At 62.7% G+C, this 18,077-nt stretch overlaps 1 protein-coding gene across 11 annotated transcripts in view; it reads right to left on the bottom strand.

Annotated features, from left to right (window-relative positions):
• The window catches only part of PDE8B (phosphodiesterase 8B), a 198,728-nt gene that overhangs the window by 50,235 nt on the left and 130,416 nt on the right, over positions 1-18,077 (bottom strand). For all 11 annotated transcript variants that reach the window (XM_089312885.1, XM_089312886.1, XM_089312884.1 and 8 more), the window contains exons 3-5: positions 14,347-14,537; positions 6,573-6,632; positions 4,720-4,777 (exon numbers count right to left, since the gene is read on the bottom strand). In XM_089312885.1, coding sequence (XP_089169011.1) covers positions 4,720-4,777; positions 6,573-6,632; positions 14,347-14,537 — 309 coding nt within the window. The remainder of the gene's footprint in view (positions 1-4,719; positions 4,778-6,572; positions 6,633-14,346; positions 14,538-18,077) is intronic.

Genomic DNA, 18,077 nt, shown 5'->3' with positions numbered 1-18,077 from the left:
CCCACACGCCGAGTTCGCTGCTCTCCAATCAGGAGCAAGTCCTACAGTTTATTGGTTGAACTGGAGGCAGCTGTGTAGAAGCTGTTTACTTCTCTCCCAGCGCCATATTGTGGGAGAGCAGATGCACAGAATAAGTCTTAATTCCAGTAACTCAGTCTAGTCCGGATTGCTCCCCACAGATCCCCCTTTCTTTTTATTTTTGGCATTGATACGCGCCTGTCTTCGGTGCCCCGTGGCACACACTCTGCTCCGCTTGCTAGAGTTGCCACAGGTTCTTACAAGTCCTATCAATCAGGCAAACCGAATCCGGGTCCTCTCTTCGCCATGTTGTGAGGAGGTTTTTAGGCGCTGATGCGTGCCTGTATTCGGTGCCCTGCAGCGCATGCTCTGCTCTGCCCGCAGGGGCTTACAAGCCCTAACAATCAGGCAAACCGAATCCGAGCCTTCTCATTGCCGTATTGTGGGGAGACTTATTGGTGTTGATTCGTGCCTATCTTCGGTGACCTGCAGCTCATACTCTGGTCGAGCTGCTTGCTGGTGCTTACCGCCTTAATCAGGCAGACCGAATCCAAGCCTTCTAATTGCGGTATTGTGGGGAGGCCTTACTGATGTTAATTCGTGCCTGTCTTCGGTGACCTGCGGCGCATAAGCTGCTAGCCGCCCGCAGGTGCTCATCGCCTCACTTAATCAGGCAGACCGAATCCAAGCTCTCACATTGCCATGTTGAGGGGAGGCCTTTCTATTTCTCTATTTCTCTATCTCCGGGCATTCCTATTTCTCCCATTTTACTTCTATCTTCCAGCATTCCTATTTCTCTCATTTTACTTCTATCTTCCAGCATTCCTATTTCTCTCATTTTACTTCTAAACTTCTGTTTCTCTTATCCCTGCGGCTTCCCGGCGGCGCTCGCCCCGAGGCTGCTTCTCGGCACCTCGCCCCGCAGCAGCTTCACGGCTCTGCGCGGCTTCCCGGCGCCTCGCCCCGCCGGCGGGCTCCCGGCTCTGCGCGGCTCGGCTTCGCGCGCACGCTCCGCGGTCTCCACGCACTTCGCGCCCGCACCACGGCCTCGCGCCAGCCCCGCGTTCCCTGTCTATTCACGCCCCGTGCTCTCTCTGCACGCAGCGGCTTCCGCGAATGTTTCCGCCACCACCGGCATTCAGTCCAAGTTCCACGGACTAACCTGGCGAATTTCAATCTGGCGGCCCACGTCTCTGCCTCTGGTTCCAGATCTTCGCCTCTTGCTCCCCGGGGTGACTTGAAGAATTCCAAGGTGGCTTATGTCTCCGCCTCGGCCTGCACTCGTGGCTTCATCCTCCCTAACATTTTTCTCTACCCGGTATGTTTCCTTAAGTTTTCTTCCAACAATATTCCTCTCATTTCTCCTGGCTACTCCCCACAGTCCGTATCCGAGTCCAAGCCTCCTCCAGGTTTCACTTTCGCTTTCAATCTCCTAGCTTCCCCGCCATAGTCCGCATCCGAGTCTATGAAAGCTTTCACTTTCGCTTTCAATCCTAACTTCTTTCCCACAGTCCGTATCCAAGTCTATGCCTAGGCTTTCAATAGCTTCTTCTGGCACCTTTTCCGTCCAGCTTTTCCCTAGGCTGTTTGCTAGTCTCTCTCTCCGGTATTTTCCCAGTTCTTCCCATTTCTTCCCTCCTAAGTTTCCTATCCGTCCTAGGCTTCATATCCGAGTCAGGTTTCCTATCCGAGTCACGGCACCATTATGTCGCTCCCCCTCTTCACAGAGGAACGACACAGGACCCTGCGCTGTTCTTTCGTCTGCTCGGCCCTCCCCGGGTTTGCTGCTGGTTCTTCCCGGGTTGGCTACTGTCCCTTCCACCTCCGTGGAAGGGCGGTTCCCCCTGGCCACATTCCCCACTTCCGCAGGGGAGCGGCACACCGCCGGCCGGCTTTCTCGGGGGCTGCACAGGTGTTCCTTCAGATGTTCCCCTTAGATGTTCCTGGTGCATGCCGTCTCTCTCCTCCTTTATAGTCCTCCTCTGCCAATCCCAACTCGGCTGCCCACACGCCGAGTTTGCTGCTCTCCAATCAGGAGCAAGTCCTACAGTTTATTGGTTGAACTGGAGGCAGCTGTGTAGAAGCTGTTTACTTCTCTCCCAGCGCCATATTGTGGGAGAGCAGATGCATAGAATAAGTCTTAATTCCAGTAACTCAGTCTAGTCCGGATTGCTCCCCACAAGGCCTGCTTAGGCGTGTGCGATCCCCACGCCATCCTCCGGGAGGCTCAAGCGCTGAGGACGTGGGTCCTGGAGAGGACAGCGAGGACAACCGTACCACACCTGAGTGTCGCCAGCCGACGCCTCACAGAGACACGGCGCCGCAGCGACGTGCGGGGTCTCTGCCCTCGGCACGACTGGGAGCCCTGGCAGCCAGGGCTGCTGGGAGCCACGCCCCTCGCCATGAGAACGGAGAACACAGCAAAACCTGCGGCCGGAGGGAAGACGCCCTCCTGGCACTGGGCCTCAGAGACGGTCACTCGTGGCCGGCTTCCTCCTCTCGGAGCCCGTGCAGGCAAGCCACGCCCACAGCTGCCGCAGCCGGCCCCGCACCCAGGCAGAGCCCCCCACGTCCTCGCCGAATGCCGTAAGCATCGTTTCCCACAGAGGGAGAGGCACCCCCAGGCATGACAGACAGAGGCAAACTTTGCTGCGGCGCCGGCTTCTCACGGGCCCAGCCGGGCTCAGCCTTGGCACCGCCAGCCCTGTGTGTGTGGCTCGGCCGGCTTCAAGGGAGTCACTATGGCGTGTTTTACGGCACAGGCTGTTCCTGGATCGCACTCAGGACCAGAGCCTGCAGCGCTGGCCCGCTGCCTGCCAATCCAGGGCCGGGCTTCGCAGATGCCGTGATACAATGGGAGCCACCTCACCAAGGCTAGAGCGGCTGGCACATTTGGACAGCGCTCGGGGAGAGAGCTGCCAAGGCAGGATTACGTCTAAAAAAGGAGAAAAGCCGCGTGGCGCTCAGCACGCCGATCCTGTGGCTCAGCGGTCAGGCAGAGCTGCTGCAGGGACACCCGGCTGCCCTGGTCCACGGCCTTGACCGGGCCCCAGACCCCCACGGGGGGCTGTTTTTGCGTGGCGGACGCTGCGTTCAGCGGTGCACAGGCTGCAAAGCCGTGGAAAGGAAACACAGTTGCCGTGCTAAATCCCATCAGGAGCACCGGCCCTCAGCCTCTGCCGCAGACGCTGTCCCTACAAACTATGCCGCCTCCAAACCCACCGGCCACGAACACGGATCACCAGAGCCACTCAGCCCCACCCAGAAACGCACAGGGCCGCCCGGGACTACGAGCACAGAGCCAGGCCCACGCGGGAGCACAGCCAAGCGCAGCACCGACTGCTGCTCCAGGGTCTACAAGCCGAGGGCCGGGGTCAGCGCAGGCTGCGGGGCACCGCTGCTTAAAGCACCCACGGCAGCTCTCTGAAGCCGCCAGGCACACCGGCACCGCTGTGAACACACTGCACTGCATCTCCGTCTCCGAGTCCCGAGCCTCCGGCAGAGGAGCCACACAGGCAGGGCAGCCCGTGAGCGGCCGGCTGGGAGTCTGCGGGCTCAGCCGCTCCGTGTCCACACTGGGCGTCGGCGTCCTCGGAGCAGCCGTCACTCAGAGTTCTCCGTGCGGACGTCTGTCTGAGCCGGGAGTTCTCCGCGCGTGACATCAGTCGTCAGACAGCAAATGCTGCCCAAGCCAGCCGTGGGCCTGCCCCGCTGTGCTCCAAAGGGGGCCTTTCCCTTCTCTAACGGCAGTACTGAAACACTTGCCGTGCAGGGTTCACACGTTCGAAGCCAGGGCCTCCCCTCCAGGGCCCGTTATCTGGAGCCGCGCCATGGCACACAGGGCAAGCCAAGGTGCAGTGCAGGCATCCTGTTACGTGGGTCCCGGCTGCTCCACTTCCCGTCCAGCTCTCTGCTACAGCCTGGGAAAGCAGCGCAAGTGCCCGGGTGCTCGAGCCCCTGCACCCAAGCAGGAGGAAGCTCCTGGCTTCGGTCAGCCCAGCTCCAGCCACTGTCCGGCAGTCGAAAGCCTCTCTCTCTCTCTCTCTGTAACAGTGCCTCTTAATTAAACAAGCAGGTCTTGTACAAAGGGAGCTTGTTTTCATACTCTAAGTTATACTTCCTTTGAACACACATGCTTTGGTAATCTGTTCCCACCCCTTCCTCTTCCTTCAAAATTCCCTCCCATCTCTACACACGCAGCTTTGCCTCCAGGCCAGCGCCTGTGGCGGGACCCTGGCCAAGAAAGCACAGGTACCGAGCTCCTGGGCGTAATCAGTCCTACACTGGTGTTCTCTCACAGCTGTCACTCGGCAGCCCGTCCTTTGCTGGGGGCTACGGCGTGAACCAGGTCACAGGATGCCCTTGGCTGTCACGGGGCTGTGCCCAGGGCGTCAGCTCTGGCTGGGTCCTGTGCACACCAGCCCCGAGTGCTGCCTTGGAGGACTCACGCAGTGTCACCACACACACACACACACACACACACCCGTCACAGCTCACGACTGGACAGACAACTGCAAGATGATGGTGGGACTACCAGATGTGGCCCGAGACCGGTGAGGTGAGTTTACGTGGCATCACACGTGGGCTGTGAGGCGAGGGAGGCTACGAGAGGACAAGGTCAAAGTGTGGGCAGCACCTTTCCCTCGCAGCCCCGGGGCTCGGGCCCCCGACAGTCCTCCGAGGGGTGGGGGTCGTACGTACCCGATTGAAGCCCGCGTGGAGGAGAGGGAGGACAGAGGCCTCTTCGTGGTCATCGGATCTGCAGCAGAGCAGAAGCGTCACTCAGCAGACAGGAGCCAGCTCCACATCCGGAACCCGGGGTGGGCGCTGGCCCCCAAGGTGACTTCCTGGCCGGGGTGTGGGGCAGGGCTGCCTCCAGGGACTCGGACCCCACGCCTGCCTCCGAGATGCACAGAACGCACCGCACTGGAGGACACAGCAGCCGAGGGAGTGTGTGGAGCAGGCCCCGGAAGGGACACGGCAGGTGCACTGCTCATCCTGACACCGCTGCCGCAAAGCCTGCTGGGAGCATAGGTCCCAGCCCAGGCCCGAGCTGGGTCCCACTCCCCACGGCGGCAGGGCCCCTCAGCCAGAGGCAAGCAAGGCGTCGCAGGGGTACAGGGGGCAAAGGAAAACAGATCCTGCAGACTATTTCCTGAGACGGTGTCCTCCACTGAGCCTGGGGCCGAGTCTCACCACTTCAGTCTGAGTGCAGGTGCAAGCGTGGGTCACTGGGCCATCGCCAGAGTGAGAAAGAACCCGAGACAGCTCACGGCTAACATGGGGGACACACCCCCACATCAGGGAGCAGCAGTGGAAGACAGGGGTTGGGTAGAAACAGACAGAACACAGGCGGAAAACTCCTAACACAGACCCCTGCCTGCAGGGAAGCTGCCCCCACTCCCCCCTCCCCGCACCAGCTCCAGGTCCCACTGCCCGGAGAGCCAGACTGACAGGGCACAGAGACAGGTGCGAGGGAGGGCAGGATGGGGGGAGGGGGCTGCCGCTCATCTGTACTCACTGCTCTTGTCCTCTAACAGGGGAAGCACAAGGCAAAGGGGATCCCATAATCCGCACTGGCTAAGGAAGGCACGTGGTTCTGCTAGAGGAGCAACACGGGAGCGTTGCTCCTGGCCCCTGTGGCCTGGCACGCCTTGTGTCCAAGACCCCAGGGGTCCCCAGAGCCCGGAGAGAGGGCAGGAGGCGGCTGGCCGCACGTCTCAGCTCCCCCAGTCACCGCCCTGGGGTCTCATCGCCCACCGAGGGCGGCTCCCTCACTTTCTCTGGACCCCAGCCCAGGGCAGCTCAGGCTCAAGGACAGGGAGCTCCCAGGAGGAGACCCTGGGAGGGGAGGGGACTCCAGGCAGGAGTCCTGAAGGGGTGAGCGGGGGAGTGCGACCCCCTGCTGGGCAGACGGTGGGACCCTGTCTGGAGCGGCCCTGCCCCTTCCTGTGTGTGTTCTGCCTTCCCCCACTGCCCCCTGCAGAACCCGCGCCCGTTCCAAGCGCAGCAACGGGGCCAAGCCCACGGGCCCCGGGTCCTGGTCGAGTGGTCTCCTCTCTGAAGCTCTCAACAGCCATCAGGGGACCTCAGCAGTTCTGCTTCTCACGAAGAGCTGGACCCCTGCAGCCTCCTGCACCCCCCACTTCTGCTGACTCCTCATTTCCTACCACAAACCCGGAGAGCAGCGCCTCAGCCCCGAGTCCCTTTGTCCCATCCAACCCGGCATAACCGCTGCTGCCCTCATTCACGCAGGCACCCCTGTGCCCGCCCACGTGTGGAGTAAGCCCCTTCCCATAAACCCCCACGGGACGTTCCTCCCAGACGCCCCCCCCACAGCAAACGCCTTCCCCCTGAAGTTGGGTGAGCATGGGAACAGCGGTCACCCCGCAAGCAAAGCCCAGCAACCTCGGACGCCGGTACCAGGGCACCGGGCACCCGGGCCGTGCGTCCTCCGTGAGCTCAGACACCAGGAGACAAGGGCTTGCAAGGGAACGCCCTCCCGGCCGGGGGCGGGGGCGGGGACGGGGGGGGGGGGGTGAGCCAGCGCTTACGCCTGGGACGCCACCGCGAGGATCACCGTGTGCTCCGAGGGGTTTGTGGCCCGGATCGACCTGCAAGGAGAAGGGTCCAGTCAGACGGGGGCGGCGCCGGCCCTGACGGCACAGGCTCAGATCCCTCGCTGGAGGGAACGTCTGGACACACGCGCAGCACAGAGCGTAAGGACAGGCACAGAGCGGCACAGGGTGTGAGGACAGCCTTGGCACGGCGGAGCGGTCGCTGTGAATCCCCCAGGCCATCACCCAAGGTGAGACCCGCCCGTCCTCCCCTTTAAACAAACAGGCCGATCTGCTGGAGTTCCATGTGTTTGGCCGACAGTTGGCGGTGCTGTGTCCTAGAGCTGGGTTCCGCTTTCCTCATGGGGGGCTGCTCGGGTCGGGTCAGATGGCTCAGGACGCTGACCTGAGTGGGGCGGCCACAGCCCTCACCGGCAGGGGCACACAGAGGCGCAGGGGACGCCAGGGGACAAAGGGCAGCCGGCGCTGGTCCCTGCTCCTGTTGTCTGTGCCTAGCTTTCAATAGCACAGCATTGGTGAGGGCAACAGACGGGCTGTCGCCGTGTAGCCACACTTGCTGTGCTGGGGCCACCACGGGGAACTGAGAGGACCCAGTGCCTCGGGACAGGGAGGGCTGTCACTGCTGGACCACGGGGAGCCGGGGTCTGAGGTGCAGGAACCTGAGCCCCCCACAATGAGCACGCTGCTCACTCTGGGCCTTGAGGCAGGAGCAGAACCGTCCCCCGGCCAGCGGTGGCGCGGCCTGCACCGCGCTCCTCTCACAGAAGGGCACTCCCGCTGCTCTGCTGGGAAAGAGAGCTGTCGTCCACCTGCTGGGTCACACTCAGCATGCTATAACAGCCAGGGCCGGCGCAAGCCAGGAGCCAGGAACTCCATCCAGGGGCCCCCCAGGAGGGTTAGCAGGAAGCTGCATCAGAAGCGGAGCGGCCAGGACTGGAACCTGCACTCCGATGTGGGACACTGCGTCCCAAGCGCAGCATTAACCCGCTGTGCCGCAGTGCCCGTCCCTGGTGCACACTCTTCACCCCAAAATGCCCTGACCTTTCACACGCAAGGTGCCTGTTCTACTTCCTGCTCCTCGGGACCGTGTCCTGTGTGGCTGCAGGCTCGTGAAAAGCATCAGCTACCGGCTGGGGCTGGGGCTGGGGGTGCGGGGTCTGTGAGTGACGGCGTTTGGAAGCGCTGCCCCGGGCCAGGCCTCATGCCCGGCGGGCCCTGCACAGCTGCGTGGCTCACCCGTCTCGGCACCCCTCGGAGCAGGCATTCAGCCGGCACCTCCGGAGCACGATGCCGGGGGCTGCAGGAGCCTGAGCCGAGGACAGGCTCTGAGCTCCTCACCCTCCTCTGCCTCCCCGACCCCAGGACGCCGTCGAGGACCCGGGGACAAGGCTCGAGGCAGCAAGAGGGAACTCGCAGGGTGGGCTGAGCGCAGTCTGGGGGCTGCTACTCCCACTGCTTCCTGCAGCTGTCTCCCTCCTCTCTCCTGCCCAGAGAGGGACCCAGACCCCTCCCCAGCTGCAGAGACCACGGGGTCCCTGGGAGTCAAGGTCTAGTCTATTCCACAAGCCGGGATCCAGCGTGCGCACGACAGTGACAGATGCACTCTGCTGGAATGTGTGCCACCCCTCCCCCAGCCTCAGGGAGTGGGGAGTGTGTGTCTGCAGCCGAGCAGTCTGCTGAGGGTCTCTGCACACGTGACTCCCGTGTGCACTGGCGTCGCCACCTCTTCTCCGCCAATCAAGCCAGACGTCCTCCACTGCAGGGAGCGGGAAACTCGGCTCTGAAACAGGGCATCTGCCCCCAGGGCCGGCTGAGACCTTCCTGTGTGTGCACAGGGACGGGACGGATGGGCCAGGACCCTGCTGAGAGTGTCCTGTATGTGTGCACAGGGACGGGACGGACGGCCCTGGATCCAGCTGGGACCATCCTGTATCTGTGCACCGGGACGGGACGGATGGCCCAGGATACGGCTGGGACCGTCCTGTGTGTGTGCAAATGGACGGGTTGGATGGCCCTGGACCCGGCTTGGACCGTCCTGTATGTGTGCACAGGGACGGGACGGAAGGCCCTGGACCCGGCTGAGACCGTCCTGTGTGTGTGCAAAGGGACGGGACAGATGGCCCAGGACCTGACTGAGACCTTCCTCTATGTGTGCACAGGGACGGGACAGATGGGCCAGGACCTGGCTGGGACCGTCCTGTGTGTGTGCACAGGGAAGGGACAGACGTCCCAGGACCCGTCTGAGACCTTCCTGTGTGTGTGCACAGGGACCACAGTGACGGGACAGATGGTCTGAGGCCCAGCTGAGAGCGTCCTGTGTGTGTGCACAGGGACGGGACAGATGGGCCAGGACCCGGCTGAGACGTTCCTGTGTGTGTGCACAGGGACGGGACAAATGGCCTGAGGCCCAGCTGAGACCGTCCTGTGTGTGTGCACAGGGATGGGACAAATGGCCTGAGGCCCAGCTGAGAGCGTCCTGTGTGTGTGCACAGGGACGGGACGGATGGACCAGCACCCGACTGAGACGGTCCTGTGTGTGTGCACAGGGATAGGAAGGATGGACCAGGACCCGGCTGAGACCGTCCTGTCTGTGTGCACAGGGACGGGACAGATGGGCCAGGACCCGGCTGGGACCATCCTGTGTGTGTGAAAGGGACAGGACGGATGGCCCAGGACCCGACTGAGCCCGTCCTGTATGTGTGCACAGGGACGGGACGGATGGCCTGAGGCCCAGCTGAGACCGTCCTGTGTGCACAGGGACGGGACAGATGGGCCAGGACCCGGCTGGGACCATCCTGTGTGTGTGAAAGGTACAGGACGGATGGCCCAGGACCCGACTGAGCCCGTCCTGTTTGTGTGCACAGGGACGGGACAGATGGCCCAGGACCCGGCTGAGACCGTCCTGTGTGTGTGCACAGGGACGGGACGGATGGCCCAGGACGCGGCTGAGACGTTCCTGTGTGTACGCAGAACGGGATGGATGGCCTGAGGCCTGGCCTAGAGCGTCCTGTTTGTGTGCACAAGGACGGGAAGGACGGTCCAGGACCCGGCTGAGACCTTCTTGTGTGTGTGCACAGGGACCACAGGTTCGAGACGGACGGCCTGAGGCCCGGCTGAGACCGTCCTGTGTGTGTGCACAGAGACAGGACGGAAGGCCCAGGACGCGGCTGAGAGCATCCTGTGTGTGTGCACAGGGACGGGACGGATGGCCCAGGACCAGGCTGGGACTGTCCTGTGTGTTTGCACAGGGATGGACGGATGGCCCAGGACCTGGTTGGGACCGTCCTGTATGTGTGTGCCCAGGGACGGGACAGATGGCCTGAGGCCCGGCTTAGACCGTTCTGTGTGTACAGAGGGACAGGACAGATGGCCTGAGGCCAGGCTGAGAGCGTCCTGTGTGTGTGCAGAGGGACGGGACGGATGGCCCAGGATGCGGCTGAAACCTTCTTGTGTGTGTGCACAGGGACGGGACAGATGGCCCAGGACACGCTAGTACCATCCTGTGTGTGTGCACAGGGACAGGACGGATGGCCCGAGGCCCTGCTGAGAGCGTCCTGTGTGTGTGCACAGGGACGGGACAGATGGCCCAGGACCCGGCTGAGACCATCCTGTGTGTGCACAGGGACGGGACGGATGGCCAAGGAGACGGCCGGGACCATCCTGTATGTGTGCACAGGGACGGGACGGGTGGCCCAGGACCTGGCTGAGACCTTCCTGTGTGAGTGCACAGGGACGGGACGGGTGGCCCAGGACCTGGCTGAGACCTTCCTGTGAGTGTGTACAGGGATGGGAGGATGGCCCAGGACCCGGCTGGGACCTTCCCTTATGTGTGCACAGGGACGGGACGGATGGCCCAGGACCCGGCTGAGACCCTCCTATGTGTACACAAAACAGGATGGATGGCCTGAGGCCCGGCTAAGAGTGTCCTGTGTGCACAGGGAGGGGACGGATGGCCCAAGACCCGGCTAGGACCGTCCCTTATGTGTGCACAGGGACGGGACAGATGGTCTGAGGCTCGGCTGAGAACGTCCTGTGTGTGTGCACAGGGACGGGACGGACGGCCCAGGACCCGGCTGGGACCGTCCTGTGTGTGTGCACAGGGACGGGACAAATGGCCCAGGACCCGGCTGGGAGCATCCTGTGTGTGTGCACAGGGATGGGACGGGTGACCTGAGGTCCGGCTGAGAGCCTCCTGTGTGCACAGGGACGTGATGGATGGCCCAGGAGGCAGCTGACACCTTCCTGTGTGTGTGCAAGGGACCAGACGGATGGCCTAGGACCCGGCTGAGAGCGTCCTGTGTGCACAGGACGCGACACATGGCCCAGTACGCAGCCGGGACCGTCCTGTATGTGTGCACAGGGACGGGACGGAAGGCCCTGGATCCGGCTGAGACCTTCCTGTGTGTGTGTACAGGGACGGGACGGATGGCCCAGGACCCGGTTGGGACCGTCCTGTATGTGTGTGCACAGGGACGGGACAGGTGGCCTGATGCCCGGCTTAGACTGTCCTGATGTACACAGGGACGGGACGTATGGCCTGAGGCCAGGCTGAGAGCGTCCTGTGTGTGTGCACAGGGATGGGACGGATGGCCCAGGACGTGGCTGAGACCCTCCTGTGTGTTTGCACAAGGACGGACGGATGGACAAAGACCCGGCTGAGACGTTCCTGTGTGTGTGCACAGGGACCGGAGGATGGCCCGAGGCCCAGGTGAGAGCGTCCTGTGTGTGCACAGGGATGGGACGGATGGCCAGGATGCGGCCGAGACCTTCCTTTGCATGCACAGGGACGGGATGTATGGCCCAGGACACGCTGGGACCGTCCTGTGTGTGTGCACAGGGACGGGACGGATGGCCCAGGACCCGGCTGAGACCTTCCTGTGTGTGTGCACAGGGAAGGGACGGACGGTCCAGGACCCAGCTGAGACCTTCCTGTGTGTGTGCACACGGACTACAGGTTTGAGACGGATGGACTGAGGCCCGGCTGAGTCCGTCCTGTGTGTGTGCACAGGGACGTGACGGATGGCCCAGGAGACGGCAGAGACCTTCCTGTGTGTGTGCACAGGGACTGGACGGAAGGCCCAGTACGCGGCCGGGACCATCCTGTATGTGTGCACAGGGACGGGACGGGTGGCCCAGGACCTGGCTGAGACCTTCCTGTGAGTGTGTACAGGGATGGGAGGATGGCCCAGGAACTGGTTGGGACCGTCCTGTATGTGTGTGTACAGAGACAGGATGGATGGCCCAGGACCCGGCTGGGACTGTCCTGTGTGTATGTGCACAGGGATGGGACAGATGGCCCAGGACCCGGCTGGGACTGTCCTGTGTGTGTGCACAGGGACGGGACAGATGGCCCAGGACCCGGCTGGGACTGTCCTGTGTGCACAGGGACAGGACAGATGGCCCAGGACACGTTGGGACTGTCCTGTGTGTGTGCACAGGGACAGACGGATGGACCAAGACCTGGCTGAGAGCGTCCTGTGTGTGTGCCCAGGGACAGGACGGATGGCCCAGGACCCGGCTTAGACCCTCCTTGTGTATACAGAACGGGATGGATGGCCTGAGGCCCGGCTGACAGCGTCCTGTGTGTGTGCACAGGGACCACAGGTACGAGACGGACGGCCTGAGGCCTGGCTGAGACCGTCCTCTGTGTGTGCACAGGTCGGGACAGATGGCAAAGCCACCTGAGTAAGGCCGGCGAAGGCCATGAGAGACACGGAGTCCTATGGGGCCCAGTTCCACTCCAAAACCCGCTTAACCAGATTTCCCAATACAAAACAGCCCCGAACGCTGAGTCCACTAGACCGTTAAAGGAAGTGCGGCTGGTGTTCAAGCATGCACTCTGGGAAGCTGAAAACCGTCAGGGCACGGGGCAGAAGCCGCTGTCACTCTAATTCCCACCCTAAGTCCCGCCCAGGAGCCGAAGGCCGAGACGCCACGTCTCCACTTCCACTCCCCTGCCCCACGCTCCGGACGCTCCAGCTCCACAGGGACTGGACTGCGGTCCACTCCAGCGTCTAATGCGCGATGACTAGGGCGGCTCTCAGCGGCTGCTCAGAGGCCTGGTCAGCTGCCACGGACCGGGACCGCACCTCCTGTGAGTGGCAGGTGCTTCCCGTCAGGGCGGGGCCTCCTGTGAACGCGGGCAGGGACCCTCCCCACTGCAGTGTGGCTGCCTCCCCTCCCTGCCGGTCTGTGTCAAGCAAAGCAAAATCCACATTTCACACATTTCTGATGCTCACTTCGGAACAGAATAATGAGATGAAAATACACAGCTTCAATCCAGACTCTGCCTGTGTGACAAGAGGTGCATGTATTGGGTGAAGCTGCACCCACGTGGGCGCCGGTCCGAGCCCTGGATGCTCCACTTCCGATCCACGCCCTGCTCACGTGCTGGGAAGCAGCGGAGGACGGCCCGAGGGCTTTGGCCCCGCACCCATGTCGGAGATCAGGACGGAGTTCCAGGCTGCTGGCTTAGGCCTGGCCTTACCCCAGCTGTTGCCATCACGTGGTGAGTGACCTAGCAGATGGACGGTTTCTCTCTGCCACTCTGCCCCTCAAATAAAATAAATAAATAAATTTAAAAAAAGAAGAACTGAATGGATTTTAGCGCTGTCTACCAGCAATACCCGGGGTGGGAAGGGGGACACCCCGATGTCACGTGAGCCCAGCTCACAGCTCCAAACCCCGTGCAGCCCAAACGAGCGGAACGGGAAAGGCAGGAACAGCCACGGTTCTCACGGCGCACCGCGTGGAGGCGGCAGCCCGCGTCTTCACACCCCCGTAGGAACTAAAGGCACCAGGCGATCCCTTCCAACAGGTCACGCAGATGGAACCACGAAGATCAATACGTGCTGAGAAACTATGTGCGCACCTCAAAATTTATCCCTAACTCCATTTTCCATGAATTTTTGAAGTCCCTGTGCAAGCAAATCTACATTGATGGTGCTAAACAGGTCTGTGTGCAACACACTGAATCACAGAACGCTGCTACTGAGTGGACACGTGTGAAACATACGTCATGGAAGGCACCCGCCAAGACGACATGTCTGTGAGGCACAGTGATCATGGAGGCACCCCCCAACGGACACGTGTGAGCATGCTGGACCACAGAAGGCACCCCCAATGGACACACATGAGCACACTGAACCACGGAAGGCACCCCCAATGGACATGCATGAGCATGCTGGACCATGGAAGGCACCCCCAATGGACATGTGTGAGCACGCTGGACCACAGAAGGTATCCCCAATGGACACACATGATCACGCTGAATCACGGGAGGCACCCCCCAACGGACACACGTGAGCACGCTGAACCACGGAAGGCACCCCCAATGGACATGAGTGAGCACGCTGGACCACGGAAGGCACACCCAATGGACACGTGTGAGCACGCTTTACCACGGAGGCACCCCTAATGGACATGTGTGAGCACACTGATTATGGAAGGCACCCCACAATGGACACATGCGAGCACGCTGGACCACGGAAGGCACCCCCCAACAGACACGCGTGAGCATGCTGGACCACAGAAGGCACCCCTCAATGGACACGCGTGAGCACGCTGGACCACGGAAGGCACCCTCAATGGACACGCGTGAGCACACTGATTATGGAAGGCACCCCCCAATAGACACGTGTGAGCACGCTGGACCACGGAGGCACCCCCCAATGGGCACGCGTGAGCACACTGGACCACGGAGGCACCCGCTAAGTGCACATGTATGAAGCGTAACACATCACGGAGGCACCTGCACACGGCCTCTGCGTCGAAGCTGCGCGTCTGCCTGTGGTCGATGACGATGATCTCGTGGTGCTTGTCCAGGAAGCACTGCAGGGCTGCCTCGGGCGTGCGGGCGATGCTGCACGTGTAGCCGGCCCTGTCGCAGGCCCCCCAGAAGCCGGCGCTCTGACTGTCTTCCTTCGCGAAGATCAGCAGCACCTGCAACACAGGACAGAGTGTCCCGACGGTGGCCGTCAGCAACAGCCCGCGGCGTTCCGGCCACGAGCGGCGCCTGCGGGGCCTCCCGGACTCACGCCCGTGCCAGCTGCACTGGCCACGCGGCCTCTGCACAGGTCATTTCCCCTCTGGCCTGCAGGACAGGGTGCTCTGGGTGCTGTTATCACGGGTGACCGTCACTAGCTGCAGCCCCAGGAGCCTGTTATGAGTAAAACCATCAACAACACTTAGGCGACTCGCGTGCACGTGCCTGGACCCCGGGCAGGTGGTGTCGGCCGACGTCCCCGCAGTCTCGGACCGCAGCACCAAAACGCCAAGGAGGACACAGCCACGGAAGGGAAGTCGACCTTGGAGACGAAGCCAACACTCAACCTTTGCCAAACAAGGAGCAGGAAGGCGACAGAACGAGGAGGAGGAGAACCTGCTTCTCTGGGCTGCAGCCCAGGCGCCGGAAAGAGAGCAGCCGTGCTGTCCACGCTTCCCTGCGTCCTCCTCCCACCCCGGGAAGGCGGAGCCGGCCCTCCCACCGCCCGCACCGGGGTGCTGGCTCACTCCAGTTGGCTTCTCTAGTCTCAGTCCCAGCCTCGCCGCCCTCCCTGCGGCCCAGGCCAGGCCGGCACCTCCTGCCTCTGCTCAGCCTGCACCTGCTGAGCCTTCTGGGAAACGCAGCACAGCCCTCCGGCCGGGAGAGCAGAGACCCAGCCATCAGTGGGGGGCGAAACAGGGCAGCGCTCAGCGTTAAGGAAACACCGGAGACACTCCAGCGCCCTCTCCTGCCTCGTGCCTGGGAAGACAAGGGCCGGCCGTCACCCCGAGGGCTCTGAAGCCCACGGCAGCATCAGCCACCGCGCGGAAACAAACAAGCCAAACTCGTCCCGCCACCACCATCCCACTTGGAAAATACCGAAGGACGGAAACCGGCAAGTGCACGGACAAGCAGAAGGTCAGAGATGCAGCACCTGGCGCCCGCCCAGGGCACACGTCGACCCCTCCCCACCTCCCTAACTCTGCTGCTCACCCGTATGCACCTGCGAAGCAAACAGCTCTCCTTCAGAACAAGGCAGGCGGGCGCTCGGTACCGAGCCTCGCCAGCAGCTCCCCGCTCGGCTGAAGGGCAGAGTCCACCACACGCACCACGCGCTCGGCACTGGGACTCACTTCCCTTTTCTCCACCATCACGTTTCAGCGGCTCTGACACGCTCTCCTCAGCGTGGGGCCGGCGAGCACACGCAAGGGGCACGCGGGGCAGCCCCTTCCCGGGGCTCACCGGGCCGGGCTCTGTTGCTCCGCGGCCCACGGTGCTCTGGACGGGCCTCGCTCAGGCAACGTTCTTCTCTCTTCCAGGAAGAAACGGGAGGTGGCCCCGCAAGAGGAGCGACACACAGCAGTGCGGACTTGAACAGGAGGAGCAAAGCCTTCAGACCACAGCATCGGCACACGAGCCACAGTGAGAAACGCCAGGTCTGTGCCAGAAGCCACAGCCCCGGACGTGGGAGACTCGGTCTGTAGGCACAGAACCTCCCGCCTCTCATCATACGCTGAGTGATGATTTCCAAGCAAGACGTTCGCGTCCCTGACGCCACTGGGCCCCTACACATAACTCCCATGGGAAGAACACAGCTCTGCTGCCCTGCCGGGCCCTGGGACAGACACTGCTGACCTCATCTGTCTGACGTGTCCTCCTGAGACTCAGTGTCCCTCTCCAGAGTCCGTCAACGTCACCCAGCGGTTACCTCCTGGGCCACCTGCTGTGTGCCACACGGGCGAAGGATGCCAGGCCCTGCAGGGGCAGAGGGACACACACCAGGCAGCAGACACAGCAGCAGGCTGACCACTCAGGGGTGGGAGGGCAGTGGACACGCAGTGCAGCAGCAGCAGGGCCCAGCGAGCGGCCGGGAGCAGGTGCGGGGGGCGGGACGGAGTCGGCGGTCAGAGCGGCACAGGCCAGGTGCATGCGGGGAACAGACGCGGGAGCGAGGTGGTGCTGGGAGGAGCAGCGTGGCAGGTGCAGCCTCAGAGCCCCCGCCGGGGCAGAGGGTTCCAGGGACCAAAGGGAGCCTGGGTGACGAGGGCCGAGAGGGGCCATGCTCCCAGGGGGCTGGGGCACAGATGAGAAAGCCTTGCAGGCAGAGTCAGACTTAACAACCGGGATTTCACCAGACACTTCCCCGACGGATGGAAAGCGCAGCGTATTTTGCCATAAAAACTACCAAAATCTGGGCAGTTTCCCACGACACCAAGAACTTCCTGAAGACCCTTGTATATTTCAGACAAGACGGCAGTGCTGTGCCGTCAGCCCAAGCTGGGGCAGGTGACAAGGAGGGTCCCTGGGCTCAGAGGGTGAGGGTCTTCCTGCAGCAGCCCCAGGCCCTGCCCCCACTGCAAATCCCTGGAGAGAGAGGCTGTGAGCCCGCTGTGAGGCAGGAGACCGGGACAGCGCATGCAACGCCTGCCCCTCCCAGGTGCCAGACGAGACGCAGGCTTCCGTGTGCCGGGCAGGCATCAGACCCAGGTGCTGTCTGCACTCGCGTGAGCCGCGTGCGACGCTCGACGCTCTCACGGGCTTTCGCTCTGCCTCAGTGGAGCACAGGGAGCTGCCTTTGTGAGCCGATGCCCTGGAGCGGTGGAGGGGACAGGCCACGTCCCCCGTGCCTTGTCAGCGCACAGAAGTCAAAGAAGTGACCTGGGCTGAAGCTGGCAGCCGTGAGGCGGGGTCTCTCAGGGGCAGCCCTGCCCTGCCCAGGGTCAGAAAACAACGGTGCCCCAAGCACGGCGATCTGAGTCGACACTGGCCGACACTGTGACGGCCCTGTGGTCTCTACTGAGTCTGCGCCAGCGCTGACTTTTTGTGTTGGTTAACAAAGAAACCACAAAGCTAACTAAATCCGTACAGCGCAGTTAGAAACACTGAGAACTGCAATGCTCTATTCTTTGGGAAAACGTACCGAGGTGGTTTGGACAGCACTCGCCACCTCCTGGGTAAAAGTCGCGGGCCAGAGCAGCCCGGCTTTGCTGTGCCTGGGGAGCCGTCGCCTAACCGTGCACCAGCGGCCGACACCGCACGCTCCGGGCCTCCGTGTCACACAGCGCCCCTGGTCTGTATTTTACAGGCAGCTGTGCTGACCCCACTTCCTCTGTGACGACGTCACTCTTTCCGTCCCGGGTGCTGACCCAAGCTTTAGGAAGAGTTCAAGGCCGCTAAGCGTGACCTGGCGGCGCGTCTGGAATCCCAGCGCAGAGGCGGCCTGAGCATTCCCACGGCGGCTGCGTCTCGGCCACCTCTGCTCGCGCCTGCGTCAAGGCCACACAGCTCTACTACCCGGGCACTGCACGCATGCTGCGGCTGCTCACTCAGCCTGGCCGCGGTCCGCCTGCGACACTGGTCAGTGTCATGCGGGGCTCCCACCGAGAGCCAGGAAGCGCGCCACCACGTGCTCTGCTGTCTGTACGTGAGCTGAGTGACAGCGGGGCGGTGAGCAGGCCCAGGACGGACAAGCTGGCGTCCTAAGTCGCTGTTACATA

The sequence above is a fragment of the Oryctolagus cuniculus genome, chromosome 14, assembly GCF_051225735.1.
Source record: "Oryctolagus cuniculus isolate XC-2025 breed Fujian yellow rabbit chromosome 14, ASM5122573v1, whole genome shotgun sequence".
In the NCBI taxonomy this organism is placed as follows: Eukaryota; Metazoa; Chordata; class Mammalia; order Lagomorpha; family Leporidae; genus Oryctolagus; species Oryctolagus cuniculus.
The sequence above is the reverse complement of the archived record's forward strand: the minus strand, read 5'-3'. Positions and strand labels throughout refer to the sequence as shown.